The 19,692-nt window shown below is 32.9% G+C and overlaps 1 protein-coding gene across 2 annotated transcripts in view; it reads left to right on the forward strand.

The window, feature by feature from the left end:
- The first annotated feature begins 191 nt into the window (after positions 1-191).
- LOC136417961 (furin-like protease 1) overlaps positions 192-19,692 on the forward strand; it is a 56,842-nt gene continuing 37,341 nt past the window's right edge. The window contains exons 1-2 of one of the 2 annotated variants that reach the window (XM_066403824.1): positions 192-422; positions 17,197-17,536. In XM_066403824.1, coding sequence (XP_066259921.1) covers positions 17,369-17,536 — 168 coding nt within the window. In that variant the 5' untranslated portion in view covers positions 192-422; positions 17,197-17,368. The remainder of the gene's footprint in view (positions 423-17,196; positions 17,537-19,692) is intronic. The other variant, XM_066403823.1, reaches the window with a different exon arrangement.

The following is a 19,692-nucleotide window of genomic DNA, read 5'->3' on the forward strand; positions in this document are numbered from 1 at the left end:
ACATAGCTGGCAAGGACAAAGTACTCCACTGGAACTAGTGTTGTTCCTTGTCAGTTCGATAGAAAAAAAGGTCAGCTGCTGTTCGAAAATTCACCGAGAGCTAAAATGAATCTGCGATGTGAAGGTGACAAGTTGTGATTGATGGAAAATTAAAAATTCACAATTGTCACCTGTCATTTGTTAATGAAAATAATTTTCCCTTGTTTAGTTCCTATATCCCACACAGTACACAGTAACAGTTTCACAGTTAGCACGGTCTATTTGATATACAGTTGTTTGTGTTTTTGTTGAAGTTTGAAGTACGTAATCGTAATGTTCGTGGGAAATCTCTTAACTGAGAATACGCACATGTGATCGTCTAGTCGTTCAAAAAGCTCATGTTCCAACGGAATCATTACAATGACTTTTATGATATTTAAACGGTGAGTCTTTATAAAATCGGATCTCCACTTATTTAACCTAGTTGTATCTAGTAAAAGTACCGTAGGAAGTTGCTTGAACCTGAGTGATGCTGGAAATAATTCTGTTAAGTTTTATTCTTCCTCGCTAGGGCGAGTGTAAACTTATTTTTACACCCACATTATAAAATGTAATTATTCCTTATCTATTATGTATTTCTAGGAGCAAAGGTCGTCATTAAAACCTAGCCAATGTTATTTATTTAAAATCTTGATTTTTTGAATTTTTCTCACATGCATTAATTGCGCATAAATATTATCTAGATGTAGAATGAATGTGTGTTCAAAAGCAGGCAATTCGGAATTACCTATAACAAAAGATCTCTTTATTTCTCTTGTGATTTGAAGTAATCTATGCATTCTGTTTTACATGGTTCTTAAGTCGAATGCTTTACAGGATAGGTATTACATACAGGGTAAATTTTAAAGATGGTATACCTCATATAAACTGACTTTAAAATTTAACGAGAAATCCGAAAATGGCAAAAAAATGAGATGGTTCCATTTAAAATAACGAAGTTGTATGTCGTCACACTTTTTGGGGTCACTCTGTATATTAGAAAATAATTTATGGAAATACGCCTTTATGTGTTCTGTAATTCTGCAAAAGAAAAAAATTGTTAATTTTATTCTTGTAGAGGCTAAGGAAGCCTGACGCACTATTGCAGGACCCTGTATATTTCTAAACATACAGGGTGGCCTATTAGTGTGGAGAAGTACTTAACAGTTGGAGTATTAGGTTGCCAAAAAAAGTTAAATCTAAATGTTGTATCCTTACAAAAGGTGAATAACTTAAAATTATTTTTGAATATACAGGGTGGTTCAATAAGAGATACAAATAGTAATAATATCAATACTTCTTTGTTCACAACTATGTCTAAACTGGAAAGCAACAATACCAAAACGAACAGATCAGTGAATAAACCCAAGAGTTTGAAAATAATCATGCAGTTCTAACTAATTCTAAGCCCTACTTAATTCTCATGATTAAAGTGACAATATATTGAAATGACATCAAAATTATTTAAAGAGCCAATGAAAGAAAACAATAAATAACAAATAATCAAGTTAATGCATCCCAAACTGTGGCTATACTTACAGATTGCAGATTGGGAAATCATAAAGTTATTCTAACAAGTGATAATAAGTAAAAACAAATCTCTTTGAGGTGCACTGCAACAACTCTCTTGAAAGTTTTTAAAGTTTAGATGTTTTGATAATATAATGTATGGGCAAACAATCCTTAGAAGCAATTTAAGTGTTAAGTTTCAACACAAGTGCCTAGACTTCAGATTCCCTATCCAATCTAGCATCAAGATGAAAACTTCACTGAGTTGTGAACAGGGACAGTTTGATTATAAGTTTTTGTGAAAGGTGACCTGAGGGAAGTTTTTCCAAAGTATAAAATCAAGAAGGTCTTTATGGAGATAAGTTTAGCAGCGTTATTCTCACACCAACCAGTCATTATAATTACAGCTTTAGAGCACTCCATAGATGGCACAAACAGGAGAGGCCACATATGGGCCCCTGGGGCAGGTCCTGTATCAAATTAAAAGCATTCAAGCTAGTCTAGAGGCCATCTCCCAGTTTTGCTATGGAAGCCAACTTGATTAGCCTGGAAGCCATCTCCTGAATGCTATAATTATTCGACTCATAAATGACCAGTTTATCATCTAAGGTGTCAAACACCTTTCAAAGGTCAAAACAAATTCTCGTGACGAACCTTTTTTGTCCAAGTTGTCAAATTTTTATTTGAGTGAGTTAAAGATAACCAGCTAGATGGATTTCCTTGGTATCTATTGATTTTTATTTATTATACGGGACTCAGACAGAAATTTAGAATTTTTGTATATAAAATTCCTTTCAACTTTCGAAACGAAGGACAGGACATAGTTCTTGCAATTACATGTGTCTCTTTTTTGAATATTGAATCCACCTTGGCTTTCTTTAGTCTGTAACGGAATTAGTGTACAAGTGTCTTGCCAATGAGAAAAGTAATGTGGCTTAATATACAAACTGGCAATGCTTGTTGGGAAGATCTAGGATGGCAAAGGTCACCTCGTTCATATCAGTTGGTCGCAAGAGCAATGAAAAAGATGTAGAGAAAAAGCAAAATCGACCGTATGCGGGGTTCCACGCTTAGAACTGGACAGCCGGGGTATTACCTCCGATCTTGATGGCCGGGGTCCCCCACTCGAGGCTTGGCGGTCTATTATCTAGTAGCAATTAAATATTACTATTGTTACACCTCTCGTGGGTTTCACGATAATTGAAACTGATTCTAACTTTGTGAGACTCAATAAACTTCATTTCGATACAAATACAACAGATAAAAACACATGAATTACTTACACAGCGATTTGAACTACTTGGAATACTTTTAATTGTACCTATTGAGTCTCTTCATTACAAGGTCTAATACCTAATTAACTTATAGCGCGTTCTCACGTTATACAGGGTGTAACAAATTCGAATCTACGTATGGGGATCTCGGAAACAGTAAGAGACACAAAGTCGGTTAAATAGAGGCAAAATTGCGTATTTTGGCACTCAACAATAATCTATTTGCGAATTAAAAAAAATTTGAATGCTTTCGGAAATATCCGATAAAAACCGAAAATTGGCATTTTCGTTTTTCTCAAAAAACTCGAAAATCATTATTCAGAGAAAGGCGATAATGAAACATTATTAGAGCACTTTTTGTATGACTTCCCACTGGCGTGATCGATATTTTTAATCGACGATTGGTTTTTGATATATCTTAAACTACTTTGAATTTTCTTATGGACATCATCTTGGATTTTTACAAAATTAGAATTTACATGAAATTTCCTTTTCAGCGATGCATTATGTTCCAGTGGCCTTTATATGAATATAAGTAAAAAGAACCTTTTCCATCTAAGAAGCCTTGAATTGCGTTACTATGTCAAGTGAAATCGTATTTTGTTAATTTATTCATTACTTACTCCATTAATTTTATTAAGCATTTTTAGTTTAATGAGGTAAATGTTCAAAAAGGTATCCATTTATCTCAAGGCTCTTATACATATGCGGTTGTCTTCTCTCGGGATACTGTTGAAGATACATTTCCGATGCACGAAATATGTTTCGTTGACAAAAATAAAATATCTTAATTAAATCAATCTTTTCTTCATTTGAAAACTTCATTATTTAATAAAATTAGTGGACTAAGTAATAAATAAATTAACAAAATACGATCCGACCTTTGTTGATTTGACGTGACATCGCAATTCAAGGTTCTTTAGGTAGAAAAGATTTTTTTACTTTTATTCATATAAATTCCACTAAAATACTGAAATATAACACATTACTGAAAAGAAAATTTCGTGTAAATTCCGATTTTGTAAAAATCCAAGATAGCTCCCATAAGAAAATAGTTCATATCTAAAAAACCAGTCGTCGAGTAAAAATATCGATTACACCAGTAGAAAGCCAGATGATAAAGTATTCTAATAATGTTTCATTGTCAGCTATCTCTGAATAATGGTTATCAAACTTTCTGAGAAAAATTAAAATGAAAATTTTTGGTTCTTATTGGACATTTTCGAAAGTATTCGGATTTTTAAAAAGTCGCGAATAGATTATTGTTGACCGCCAAAATACGCAATTTTGCCTCCATTTAACTGATTTTGTATTTTTTACCGTTTCCAAGATCTCCATACAGAGGCTCGAATTTATTACACCCTGTATATCTGTCGGCTGGAACTGCGATATTAGCAAGAAACTTCCGGAATGATTTTGAATAGTTTCGAATAATAAGTTAGCCGTCTATAAGTTTTCGGGAATGTTCTAGTCAGCTCATATCAGGACATGGAAAATACATGGAGTTCTATGGGTGTCTTCGCTCTTTGAAGACTTTGAGGACTGAAAATTCGTATTAACGGATGAGTTTGAGACATTCCTTAATATAGTGTTACCAATCCGTGTAACTTTTTTCTGGAATGAGAGAACTTGTATACCTGTACCATTGTTTTTTCTTAGGTTTAGGGAAAGTTCAGACTGAAAGTCTGACCTTCGTAACATTATAAATTTGTACCATGAAACTACCAACTTGCATGCATAATACATTATGGAAAAAAAACTACATGGAAACTGCATGAATGTTTAACTCGCAGTTATTTTTTATATATCTACAGGGTTTTGGCCCCCAATTAGACGTTTTATGTAATAGAAAAGTTGCCTACTTCTCATATACATATGTCAAAAATTATAAATATAGTGATGTAAAGGTTCCAAAAATCATTCTCATGGCCTCAACATTTAAGTACCGAGACATTCACTCTGAAATGCGAATAACATACCTAAAACATCTCGCTTGGGTTTTAGTATTTTCCTTCGTCGGCGACGACGGGTACTCCCAGCAAATAACAGGAGTGTCGCGAGGCATTTCAAAATGACGCACCCTTTTTGATACTGTAATTGCATTTAAACGACATCCAATGCATTTAGCTATTAGAAAATTAAGATATTCAATATTTGAACTTTAGCAGGGGATGTATCATGGACATGTTACTTGTCTCAAAACAAGGGAATTGAATTTTTTTATAAGTTAAATAGACAGAAAATAGTGCAACATTGATGAGATATTGATTTGAATTCATGGTTGTATAGTGTTTATTTATTTCAATTGTTTCCAGTTAAGTAGTTTCCTCTAAAAGTATTAAAATATCGAGTGAAAAATGGTGTAAATCTGAAAACTGTTTAAGCCTGCCTACTGCCCGCAAATAGGAATAAATAATCAATTTAAACATAGATTAAGGTCAGTCAAGAGATTTTCTATTCAAATTTATACAATGACAGATCGATGTAACGAATTTAAGAGTTAGGGGTTACTTTGCATAATATAGGTAAATACAAAGACTTTATGTCCTCGTGGTATTACATTTCCATTTTATTAATATCTGGTTATTTGTGATACGCGACAAATACGTATAATGTGATATTTTACTCTGCAAAATTACCTTGTGATCACAGTGTCTACTTTTCCCACGCAACTGACTTTGATTTGAAGGGGTGCGTGCGTCTAAAGAAGAGACTGGAGGCCCCGAAGGACCTAAGAAGATATTCGCAAATATTGGACCTTTGATACCTAAAATGTTCATTATTCGGTAACTAAGGTATTCCTAAATCTCAAGGGCGCATAATTTGCATATTATCATGCTTATGCTAATTTAAAAAAAAATCAGGCGAACAACCGGGCTATTGGACAGGTTCAGGAATACGATATTTGTTTGCAAATTTTGCCATTACAAAAATTTTTTTAAAAAATTAAAACGATTATAAATATGTGAAATAAAATATTATTTGCTGAGAACTCCGTTACAGTCGCCTCCATTTTGAGGCTCACTGCAACAGCTTTTGTATAATATAAATTTCTATAAAGTTTTAAATTGTTTTGCGTTTTTTAATAGATTTTCAGCACGAAGTAGACAATCACACTGTATAGGGTTTTTGGTCGATTGATGTAAATATTTCGATACATGACAGCATAAGCAGATTCAAAGATTTTAATACACATTTTTTAATATCATTATTAAAAAAATTCAACCAATCGTAAAATGATATTTGACGTTATCAAAATTTTATTTCCATGATGTTTTATTGATGTTCTTAATTTCGCATTTCTGTTAGTAATAATATCTGATTTTGTAGATTTAAGTCACCCGGTATATGAAAGTCATTAATTTTTGACATATTTCGCTTTTAACGACTTTATTATAAATTGCCGTGTGTCACAAAATTATAGTGAATAAGAAATGACACAACCAAACTAATAGATCTCAGAAATTGATTTATTTGAGCAAATAATTATCCCATTGATATCCTTGACAATTTATTTTTGAAAATTCTATAAAGTTAAATATTCTCTAAAATGTTCCAATTTGCCTTTAGAACCAGGTGTCCAAATATTTATTATGGCCATCCAAATACCTTGTGAAAACTGACTTTCAATTTGCAAAGTGACCAGCGCTTTTAGCAAATAATTAACGGAGCTACATTAAAAATCCTTTTAACAAAACGATTTCCCAGAGCTAAAGAAGAGGGCTCGAGGGCTTTTAATAAAACCCTTACTAGGGAACCCTTATAAATGGACGCCTCTGGAGAGTAATTAATGGTTTTAAGTAGATCAGAATGCAAAATCCAATTAAAATTTTTGCCACAATCTCGTGCGGTTCATTTCCAGTTTTAAACAACTCAGCGTTACTTAACTACATTAAATTAAAACTTGAACATGTGCATAGTATGTTTTTGTACAGTGTGTTTCAAACTTTGTTCGTCTGACGTTTTGCATTGCAAGGAATCGGGAAACAAAATTTAGATTTGACAAAGCGGTCTTAAACCTCAGAGCTTCTTTTACTCTTTTCAAAACGGTGGATCTAGTGTCATTGCTAATTTTTTTCAATTTTTGAAAAGATGCAATTAAGTTTCGTTAAGAAGATGTGTATCTAAATAATTTATATTTACTCAATGACTTTTGCTGTTTGATGTTGACTAAAATCAACTAGGACTCTATGGAAAACTACTAAATGAAAGCAAATCGTGCTGCCGGCCTTGGCGACGGCCATGTTTTAATTAATGTTTTGACGACACATTTTAAGTTCAACAATTTAATCAAAACTTTAGAGTATGAGTTAGTTTGAGTTGAAAGTTTTTGACAACATGACTTATGATGTTTTCTCAATGTGAATTAATGTGTAAGCTAAGCCTCAAATGAATTAAAATACGGCCGGTTACGTAAGATATCCAAATGCTCTCTTGATGTGTTTTAGAAAAGAAGTGTGCTCTTGGGAAAAATCTTGGTACCGCCATTGTGAAAAGTAAAAATGGATTTCATTGGTCCCTCTGTGGGAGCCCTTAAATCAAATCTTTAATTGTGTTTCCCGTCTTCAGTTTTTTGTACGCTTAAACTTAAATTTTTGCACTATACTAATGATGTGTTTTATAAGTATTACAACGCACTTCATGTTGATATGTTCATGACCTTTCTGATGTTTCAATCATTCTCTGGTGAACGTTGAAATGAGATAACCAAGTAAAAATTCGATATATGAATTCTTTACGCGTAACTGTGCTATAAAAGTTTCGCTTTTCAACTAAAAAATTTAATTTCTAATTACAAAACCTAACTGTAAGCGTTGCCTTGTCAATTAGAAACGATTAAGTACCGTCACGAGGTCTATTAGCGGATACTTTAATTTAGAAAAATATGTAGATACAAATAAAAACAATTAAGGAATAAGCGCGCGCACCATATCGCATAAAAATGTATCTCCACCACTACGGAGCATTCCAGTAATTCCAGTAATTCCAGTTATCGGCACTGCCATCCTCCTGGACCGATCTGCGATGCCTCGTGTCACACGATTCGTAGTTCGTCACGTCGATCTGGGGCGCGAATACGAATTATTTTACTTGTCGTAAATTGATTTCCAATTAGCTTAGAGATTTAAATTGAAGTTAATGCGTCAAGAACTAACATTGTGCTTTAAAGTGTTTCGTAAATATTTGTTTTAATTTGTCATTGCTATTGTTTGTGGACTTAGTAACACAAATTAGCGTTAAAGACCTTGCTCCTCGTAAGTTTCCTTTTTATTCGAGACGTAAAAGAAAATATTCATATATCAAGTGTTTTTTTTTTTAATTTAATTTACAAATTGATAGCGAAGTTAGTAGAGCTGCGGGCTAGAATTTAACTTGGCCTCGTTAAATTTTAGAAGAAAACTTGTAGCCTACTATATTTTGATTTTAAATCGCTAGGTACATACTTATGTACTCCATAAATTTGCAATCAGGCCGTAAAAAAATTGTATGCCCATGAAAGCAAACTTTTCAATACATGTATTTGTTGCATTTTGGGCTGATTATGGCCCACTTATCTTTACTGGCCATCTCTTTTTCTAAGAAACCTTTTTGGTTAAAAGAAAGCGAGAATATTTTTAATGAGCTTATTTGATATCAAATACTCACGGTACATGTACCTATCTATAAGTGTAACAAACGTGACATTGAAATAAATCAACAATAGAGTTGTACATTGCCATAACTAAAGCGTTGTGACTAAATTTCTAACAGATATACCTCACGTTATTTTTTATGGCTAAATGATTTCGGATATGCTATAGATACATAAATTCCAACGTATGATCATCCCTTGTCTTCATCTCTCAGCCATTAACAAGAGGATTTCGGAGAGTTTGACCCAATTTAAATATTCACCGCTCATACATTTTAGTTTACCGGTTATTATTATTTTTTGTTCTCTTTTTTTTCAAAGTTCTGAAGGCGATGACAAATTTGACACCGAAATTTTAATAAAGATGTTCGTCCGAGCCCTTAGTGCAGAGTGAATGTTATTCTCAGTTAGTTTTAACTGCGTGCAATTCCAACACTACAATATCTCCTGCTGGGTTGTGAGGTGTTATTCCCAAAAATTAAAAAATGAACAGTACCCTTCACATATAGAATATATACGCTATCGGACAAAATTAAAGTGACTATTAAAACATGTTAATATTTATAAGATATATTAATTTAAAAATTGTTGAAAATAACTCGATGCAAATGGTTAATCACTTTTATTGTAAAAAACTATAAATTTTCAAAATCAATTGAAATACAGTTACAAAAAGTAAAATTCGAACAACAAAAATGGAATGCGACGTAATCGAATTAACTCTCATAAAAAATGGAATTGCTAGGAATTTGTTGCTAATTGATTAATAATTTTGTCCAACTTCCTGTATAATCTATCATACTACGACATCTTTTTAGCATACGAGGGCCGTTTGATAAATCAGTGACTTTTTGAATGAATGATATTTTTTTCGGCCAAAAAACGTTTTATTTCTCAACATAGTCTTCTTTTAGCTCGATACATTTAGTCCAGCGTTTTTCCAATTTTTTTATCCCTTCCAAGTAATAGGTTTTATCAAGGTTCTCAAAATAGGCGATTGTTTCAGTGATTACCTCTTTATTGGACTCAAATCTACCGACCAGCCATTTTTTAAGTTTGGAAACAAGAAATAGTCGCAGGGGACTAAATCTGAAGAATATGTTGGTTGAGGTAGCAGTTCATAGCCTAATTTATGGATTTTTGCCATGGCGACTATATACGTGTGCAGCCGTGCATTGTCTTGATGAAACAGCACTTTTTTTCGCCAAATGCAGTCGTTTTTGTTTCAATTCAATATCGAATCTGTCCAAAAGCTCTGAATAATATTCACCAGTGATCGTTTTACCCTTTTCAAGGTAATTGATATGAATGACACTGCGTATATCCCAAAATACTGTGGCCATCACCTTGTTGGCCGACAGACCCATCTTGGCCTTCTTTGGTGCATGTTCGCCTGGAGAAACCCACTGTTTCGATTATTCCTTGGTCTCTGGTGTTTTGTAACGGATCCACGTTTCGTTAACGGTTACGAAACGGCGCAAAAACTCGTCCGAATTGCGGCTGAACATCGCCAAACACTCTTTTGAAATGGTCACACGGGAATGTTAATTGTCGAGTGTGAGCAATCGCGGCACCCATCACGCGGATAGCTTTTTCATATTCAAATATTCTTATAAAATGTAATGTACCCGCTCAGTTGAGATGCCAACAGCCTCAGTCATCTCACACACTTTCATTCTCCGATCGTCCAATATCGTTCCATGAATTTTATCAACAATTTCTGGCGTGAGGACCTCTTTTAGACAATCTGAACGTTCTGCGTCATTTGTGCTGGTACGACCACAACAAAACTCAGTAAACCACTTCTTAACCATTGAAATTGATGGTGCAGAGTTCCCATAGTATTTGTCAAGCCTTTCTTTGGTTTCGACGATGGTTTTTTTACTTAAAAAATAATGCTTGATCAGCACACGAAATTTACTTTTTCACATTTTCGTCGAAATTCACGAGGTTGTCTGCTTTTAATGGCAGTTAAATACAAACTAAATGACTTAGCTTGCTTAAAATTTGACGGTAGTCTACTAACAGATGACAGTTGACGGGAGTAGTGTTGCATTTAAAGTTATTACGCGAGAAATTCAAAAAGTCACTGACTTATCAAGCGACCCTTGTAGATTCCATTAAATTTCATATTATTGTAGGATGAATGGTTTTTCAAATTTTATTAACTGTTTTGAAAAATTGTTCTCCATTGCAAATTTTTTTTGTTCGTATTTTTTTCCCGCGATTCCCCAAAGATTCTCAACCGAATTGTGATCCAGAAACTGAGCAGGCCACTTCAAAACACATTTTTTTTTTCATTCAACCATTCTTTTACAATTTTTTATGTATGTTTTGGATTGGTGTCATGTTGAAGAATGTATGACAATGGCATTTCGAATTCAGCATGCGCTAGCATCACTGCAGCACATGAAATGATTCATTTTCCCAATATTTCTATGTGTAGGTCTCATACCGTTACCAGACAAAGTGCCCCAAACCATGATGTTTCCACCTCCGTTTTTCACGATCTTAGAAACGTATCAAGGATCAAGCCTCTTCTAAATTAGTTGATAAACATATTGTGATCCTTCAATATCGATCAAATTGGATTTGCATTCTTCACTAAATAACACTGTTTTTCACTTTTTTACCAGACCAAACAAGGTGAAACGTTGCGAAAATTAGTCTAGCGTCCTTGTTTTTCTATGACAGAAGCGTTTTCCGCGCTGGTCGATGCATACGAAATCCAAATTTTACTAGACGTCTCTCGAGGGTTCGAGAAAAAAGGTTAATATCGCCTACTTCACTGTAAATATTAGTTGCAGACATCCAAAGGTTTTTCTTGATTAACATTTTTGTTTTTCTATCAAGTATCGTAGAATTTTTCGACGTGTACCTCCTCGTTTTAAATTAGGTACAGTCCCCAGAAGACGGAAATTTTATTATTGTAAAAGATACGACTTGTTTTGCACAGGGTGGTCCATTTTTGATGGTTTTCGGAGGTATTGCGGAAACTACTGTGGATAACGTAAAACAGATTCCGCAATGGTGTGTTATTTTCTTTGTGAAACAAATGATGGTGCTAACAAAACTTTCATAGTTAGCTTTGTTTTTGAACTACAGGGTCATTTTGAAAAAATGCCATTTTACGATCCCCCTCGTATTTCCTTTATCTTCTGGCTTATCGAAACGAAGAAAATGGATTCCCAAATACAATTTTTCGTAGAATCCAAAGACGAACTCAGATTTTTTTCTATATGTTATAATTTTTTAGTTATTGACTAAAGTTGGTTTTTTTCTTATGGAACTTTGTATATTTTTTCATAATAAAATTTTAGTTGTAATTCTCTTTTGGAAAATAGTAGTTACAAGGGCGGTGTGAGCTGGAGCTCCAACTTATTAAAAAAAATGTGATTTATATGAGCTAACGGAATCTCATCTATAATTTCCGGAATTACATCTTGTAAAATTTGAAGATACTTATTAGCATTCAATCCTCCTTTAAAAATACGATAAAACATTTTACTTCCTATTATGAAGCAGGAAATGCTGAGCCCAAATCGTCCTTGTTGTTCTCAAGGAAGGGTATTATGTGGATTGTCTTGCAGCCAACATCGAGTGTTATGCCTCACTAATATACCTGCACTAATTATATGAACTTCATCGGATCAAATTATTTTCCGAAAAAAATGTCTATTACTGTTTAACTTTTGCAATTATCAATGACGAAAATCGAGCCGGCGTTCTGCATCTTCAGGAAAAAGATGATGAACAATTTTATATTTATATAGTTTGAATTTATGCTTATGTAATATTCGCAAAACTGTTGATCTTGCAACGCCTATATTACTTTCAGTTTTTCTACTTGAGGTGAATGAGTTATTTGCTACACTAGCTAGGACGTTAATTTCTTCAATTTCCCTATATTCTTTATTATAAATTATTGAATGTGACTTGCAAAACGAACCGTAATTTATCAAATTTCTCTTAAGTCGTGGATGAAATCTTTTTTCGGGTTATCTACGTTCAGGAAATCTAAAATTATTCATCACAATTTAAACAACCAATAACAAATAAAATTAAGTAAATCTCGATACACTTATCGGTTGAAATACATTTCTTGAGTTTGTTTAATATTCTCATTGCACTGTATATAACAAACTAAAGCATCATATTTTTCAGAACTTTAAAAAACTACCATAACAAGAGGTGGGAAACTTAATATAACAATTTAAGTTTTCAGAAAATACATGTAATTTGCTGTCAAAGTAAAAAGCCTTCTGATTTTCATAATCTACTTACTAAAAATAATTTAGAAATTAATAAATATTAATTTCGCCAACTGAATATAGAAACAACTCTATAGTATTATATATTTTCTAAAAGAGAATTACAACTAAAATTTTATTATGAAAAAATATACAAAGTGTTCCATAAGAAAAAAACCAACTTTAGCCAATAATTAAAAAATTATAACATACAGAAAAAAATCTGAGTTCGTCTTTGGATTCTACGAAAAATTGTATTTGGGAATCCATTTTCTTCGTTTCGATAAGACAGAAGATAAAGGAAATACGAGGGGGGTCGTAAAATGGCATTTTTTCAAAATCACCCTGTAGTTCAAAAACAAAGCTAACTATGAAAGTTTTGTTAGCACCATCATTTGTTTCACAAAAAAAATAACACACTATTGCGGAATACGTTTTACGTTTACGTTTACGTTTATCTACGGTAGTTTTCACAATACCTCCGAAAATCATCAAAAATGGGCCACCCTGGATCATTCCATCGTGAACCATTATGTTTTTTCATAATCCTCGGTAATTTACTTTTTACTTAAAAAAATATATATATTAACGTCAATTTCATTTTATTGTACACAGTGGTAGCCATAGGAATAGGACCACTGGTCCAATTTCAAGAATGGACAAAAAGTCTGTTGAAAGTTATTCTTCCTTGTTTGAATTAGGGTCCTAAATTTCTACAATGTTGGTAATTGTATGTGTCAGCAGAAACTAGGGAAATTACCTTATCCTAGAATTTTACTTCCCCTGTTTCGTTTAAACAGTCAAAGCTAAAGTGGCCATAATAATAGGGTCAAAGTATTAAAAACTCGCTATTTTTTTTAACTTTCATATTCTCTATTCAACAGGATAATGATTGAAAGGTAGGCCTAACTAATTATTTCCAAGCACTTCGATGGGTTTTAATAATTAATAAACAAACAGATGGGATGTGAAAATCACCGTTCTTTAACCCGAAGAATTAAAATACGAACGCTCAGAGGTGAAGGCAATTCCCTTCGTGAACTTTCTCGGAAAGTGGGAAGATCGAAAACCTTGATAATAAATGCCCTTAAATACGAAGACCGACAGGAAAATCGCAGTCGTAAAAGGAAAACAATGGTTTTGACTGACCGCCAAATAAAGCGAGAATCTCAAAAAAATCCCTTTGTGAGTTCCAAACAACTTCAAAAGAACCTGAAATTGGAAATAAGTTTCAGAATTATTCTAAGACGGTTACAGGAAGTTCATTTACATGGCTGAGTGGCTTGAGAGATACCGTTGTTATCAAAAACAAATAAATAAAAAAGAATAGAATTTGTGACGAATCATCTTTGCTTTGAAAACGAAGACGATAACATAAAAGTGTGGAAAAATGTCCGTTTTTTGGACGAAACAAAAATTAATTTATTTGGTTCGGATGGTCGATGGTATGTGAGGCGATCAGCAAAACAGGAATTACTTCCAAAACATACTTTAGAAATCATTAAACATGGAGGTGTCGATATAAAATTCTGGGGCTGCTTCTCTTAGTTCGGTGTTGGTCCCATTTATTGGAGAAAAGGGATGCTGAACCAAGAGAAATACCTTAAAATACTGAAAGCTGTTATATTGCCGTATGCTTCGGGAGAAATGTCATTAATTTAGAAATATCAACACGTTAATGATCTGAAACATACGGCTAGGCGAATGAAACTGTTTTTTCACGATGAATTAATTCAGGTTGTGTCATGACCTTCGCAATCACCCGATCTGAACCTTATCGAAAAGCTTTAGGTACACTTTAGGGTTGCCGTGAGGGATCATTAGATCAAAAACAAAGAAGAATTGTGATCCACAATCCAACGGGAATGGGAAGCAATTCCTGTTGAGCTCTGTCAGCGCTTAATAAAATCAATTCCTAAAAGATTAAAGGCAGTGATTGCCCAAAAGGGAGAAACAACCAAATATTAGGCATCAGGCGATATTCGGTTCCTAGTTTCGTTTATTTTTTTAATTTTTTTTTTTGATAACGTTTCAATGGTCTTATTTTTATGACTATACATTGATTTTGTTTTCATCGTTTCGATTGAATAGTTTTATTTATTTTTCGTTAAATTATGTCATTGCAGAATGTTTTTTTTATTATTAAATGTGTTATAATTTTTTCGTGTCCATTTTTTTATCTTTTTATTCATAGAAATAAAAAATTTAGATTTTTGAAGTGGTCCTATTTCTATAGCCACCATTGTATGTACCAAATGTTTGAACATTTCTTAAGATGTTTATGTTTGCTTATTTTTAAACATATATTTTTCACAATTTTATGTATAATATGGCAAATATTGTCACTTGTTTTTTTTTAATAAATACCATAACTTTATAAGTTCATTTTTAAGTTCTACTTTAAGTACCATATACATATATAATCTCTAATTGGTGATTATTTTTATATTCAATGAAAGCCAGTTTAGATTCTGAATGAAATTATATCCTGATTACACCTCCAGGCCCTGTTCATTATTTTTACTTTGATAAGCTACATACCTATACATCAAATGGTCAAGAATGGCCCTACAACATTGGAGGATTCGTTTAGCTATTCCGATGAATGTCACGAGAGTGTGTGTTAGTTGTGGTTTGGGATTGAACTATTCCTGTTAATAAATACCACAGTAATGTTTATGTTATGTACGAATATTTCATGATTGGTGTGTTTCCATTACCAATTACTTACTTAATATTTAACACAATGCTTAATGTTAAATCAACCGTAGATGAATGCATACGGGCAACATTATTTAGAACCGAAGTATGAGAATAACAAATTAACATACAAGGGCTGTATAATAGTGGTAAGGTTTCATTCGACTTCAAAATTGATACAGAGTTCAAAATAATATTTTCTAGATTAATTGCGAGAAAAAGCAATCAATAAAATTTGAAGACAATAGAAAATGGAACAAACAGCAGTTGGAATCAACGGACGGCTCATCTATACAAATTGGACAAAAAGAATTTTATTCTGATTTGTGTAACGTAATGGGTTTTTTTCAAGAGTCCACTTAAAAACTAAATAATGGCATGTTTACATCATTTCTTGAAAAATATACAGGAAGAAATTCTGGTCGAGTCGGCTTTACACAAAAGCGATGTATACTTAATTTACGAGAATATAATTGAATTTATTAAAACGGAAACAGGGAATAATTACACATCTACAGTTGGTTTTGTGTAAATGAAATTACAGATTCGTGTTGTAAGTACATGGCGTATCTTACAATAGGGATATTAATTGAAGATTGTCCACTTAATGAATTTCTAATAAGTTCTAAGCAATTAGAAAATCCGAATGATTAAACCATATCGAGGTTTATTCACGATGAGTCAACATTTTTTTTTGTCAAATCCTGTTTGAAGTAAAAAAATATTAAAATATTACTGATGGTGTATGATGCAGCTGCAGACATGTTAAAGTCATATTCAAATTTAAAAGTTGTTATTGAACATCTAATTCCTTGTACATGTATAACACATGAGGTTAATCGTGCAGTAAAAACTATTCAAACACAATTTCGATTAGTGAGTAAAGGGTTTGAAAAAAAGAGCGGAAAGAAGGTTTTTTTTTAAAACTCCTTTGAAAATTCAAATGTTTGTAAATGCAAAGTGCCAAGAGATTGTAAAAATATAAGTTAAACAAAATTTAGCATTTTTAAAAACTTATTACAGTTTCGGAAGCGAAGCTAATCACGAAACTTAAAGAGAAAAATCTTGCATTCGTAGAAGCGATGGAAGTAATTGGAAATTTAAAAAATAATACTTCAAAAGTACGGAGCTCTTCACGACAAATAGTTTTTAATAAACTGACTGAAGTTTTAAATAAAAATACAGGATTTAAACTGTTGATTCAAATATCAAATGTTATGAAAGGATGTTGCGTTCAAAATCTTCCTGTAGATAAAACACTTATTTTTTTTAGTTTAAATATGCCCCAATAATTTTTATCATCTTATGCATGTACTTAGTGGTAGAAAAATGGGATTTTCTGTCAAAAATTTGGACAACTAGTTATTTATTGGTTTATTTAGAAAAAGAAATATTAAATAAAATAATTTTTGAATAAACCAATAATCAAAACTTACATTCTTATTGCAAATGTTAATACATATTTGTGTTTTTTATTATATTATGCTAATGAAGAACATATAAATTTGTAGTTTTAAATTTTCCATCCATTTTAATTTCACATTTCATGTGCAAATTTGTACGAAATTTCATGCGTTTTCAACAGCTTATTTGAGATTTTTTATGCTTATAAATTCGCACTTTATTATAACCAGCTGCCTTGTGGAATTTTAATGTTAAAACAGATTTTCGACGTTGCGAAGCTTAAGTCTCGGTCATGTTTTTACACATATTTGCATATTGTTAAAAACTTCCGGCGAAGTTGCATATATTTGGTAAAATGCTCGAAATGTTAATATGATTCCTAATTTAATCATTTTTTTTTCTATTTCAGAGTGAAGATACTTTATACACGTTCAATCCATAATATTAGCTAGAATTAAGCAACCTCGGAATTTTATTAAATTTAAGCATTAAGAATTAATTTGAACAAAGCACAAACCTACTATAGAAATAGAAAGACTGATACATCAAACAAAGAATATTAGAAAACGCTTCATCGTTAGATGACGATGAAATTTTATTTTAATTTGGTTTGTGTAGTTACTGTTATTGTTAGCTGCATTCAGTTTACGCATGCGCACTACACTCAACAATGGGCTGTTCATATACCGGGTGGTTCGGAAGTTGCTACCCAGGTCGCCAGGGATCACGGGTTTCTCAATCATGGACTGGTAAGTTGTCATTTCTAATTCTTTCTTCTTCTAAAAAATGTTCAAATTCTAATCATCGATAAAATATTTTTTCAAGTTTGGAATTTTTCTTCATCTATTTTTGCTTATTTTGGTTAAACAATTAAAACCCGAAAGTGAACATTCCTTGCAATGCGAGGCCAATTTTTGTGACTGGAAAAAATACATTTAAAATCGTGATAAAAGTCATAAATTTAAATCTATTTTTCTATAAGAAGATTTATATTTCTTCGCATGTCTATACAGGGACGTCGGATACTATTTAGAGATACTGTGTTTTCTGTAACTCGATCAAGTATAACAGAAGAAGTAGCCACTAAACAACCTCTTCTCCTTTTTTCTAAATTTGAAATTGATTAGGTATTTTTACAAACTCATACATTTCTCTATTTTCTCTCCCTTTCGAACTCGTCATACATGATGATTCAAAATTATTTCCACAAACTGTAGGATTTAATCGCGTGTATCATTTTAAGACAGAATATTCTAAAAAATACAGTCCTTGTACATACAGGGTGTTTTAAGGTTATTTTACGTTTAACTTGAAAAATACAAATATATTAATTTCTGGGAAACCATTTGAGATATTTTCCTACCTAAGAAGTACCTTAAATATTTATGTTAAACTAGATATAGAATTGTTACAAAAATTTGGCTATCTATCAGGTTGTTCGGAAAGTAATTTCGTTTTTTTATGTGAAAATGAATGACAGTTTTCGTATAATAAACAAATGCTTTATTAAATTATATATTGGCCGTTCTGGTCCAACACCTTTTGCCATCTTTCTGGTAGTAGCATAATTCCACGCTCATAAAATTTTTTGTCTTTGCTGGCAAAAAACTGATCGAGGTGGTTTTTGACCTCATCATTTGAGATGAAAGTTTTACCGTCTAAAAAATTTTGGAGTGACCGGAACAAATAATAATCCGATGGTGCCAGGTCTGGAGAATATGGTGGGTGTGGCATTGTGTCCCATTCAAGCTGTAAAAGCTTTTGGCGAGTGACCAAACTTGTGTGAGGTCTCGCGTTGTCTTGGTGAAACACTACACCTTTTCTGTTGATTAGTTCGGGTCTTTTCTGTTGAAGTGCATCCTTCAGTTTGTCCAGCTGCTGGCAGTGGACTTCCGAATTAATCGTTGTGTTATCCGGTAAAAGCTCAAAAAAAACGATTCCTTTAAAATCCCACCAAACAGACAGCATCACCTTTTTTTGGTGAATATCGGCTTTGGAAATGGTTTGAGTCGATTCATCTTTTTTGCTCCATGACCTCTTGCGTTTGACGTTGTTGTATACAACCCATTTTTCGTCCCCAGTAATGATGCGCTTCAAAAACGGATCATTTTTGTCACGTTTGAGAAGCGAATCGCAGACGTCAATGCGGCGACACAGATTTCTCTCTGTGAGAACATGGGGAACCCATATATCGAGCTTCGAGGATAATCCCAGGCCTTTCAAGTGGTCATAAACTGTTGAATTCGATAAATTTAACTTCAATCCGATCTCACGTGTTGTTATTCGACGGTTCGCATCAACTAATGCCTTTATGGCGTCTTTATCAGCTTCAACCGGCCTTCCCGAACGTGGTGCATCTTCGACATCAAAATTGCCAGATCGAAATTTAGAGAACCAGTTCTGACACTGGCGTACTGTCAACACACCTTCTCCATACACATCGGTCAATTTCTTTCTGGCTTGAACAGCATTTTTACCCTTTCTGTAGTAAAACAGTAGGATATGTCGAAAATGCTGCTTATCGCTCTCCATATTTAAAAGGGCACCAACCAAAAACTACTGCGTAGAATTAATTGAAATGTTTCACACACAAGCCTTGTTATATGAGCTCTCAAAGCATATAAAAATTATATGGCTTAAGTGTGAGGTTAAGTGCAAAAAAATACCATTAAATCCTCTGTCGGGAAAAAACGAAATTACTTTCCGAACAACCTAATAGATTCTAAATAACAGAAATTGGTCTATCGTCTTAAAATATTATCACATGCATATCAATATGCTACATTGCTTCTTCTATCGAAAAGTGGCTATAACTTTTATTTTTTCAATTGTAACAGTCTGTGAATATTTATAATTTTTGTTACGTGTTCATATTTTAAGAATATTTCATGTTGCATAAAGGGTA

This window comes from Euwallacea similis, chromosome 31 (assembly GCF_039881205.1).
Source record: "Euwallacea similis isolate ESF13 chromosome 31, ESF131.1, whole genome shotgun sequence".
NCBI lineage: Eukaryota > Metazoa > Arthropoda > Insecta > Coleoptera > Curculionidae > Euwallacea > Euwallacea similis.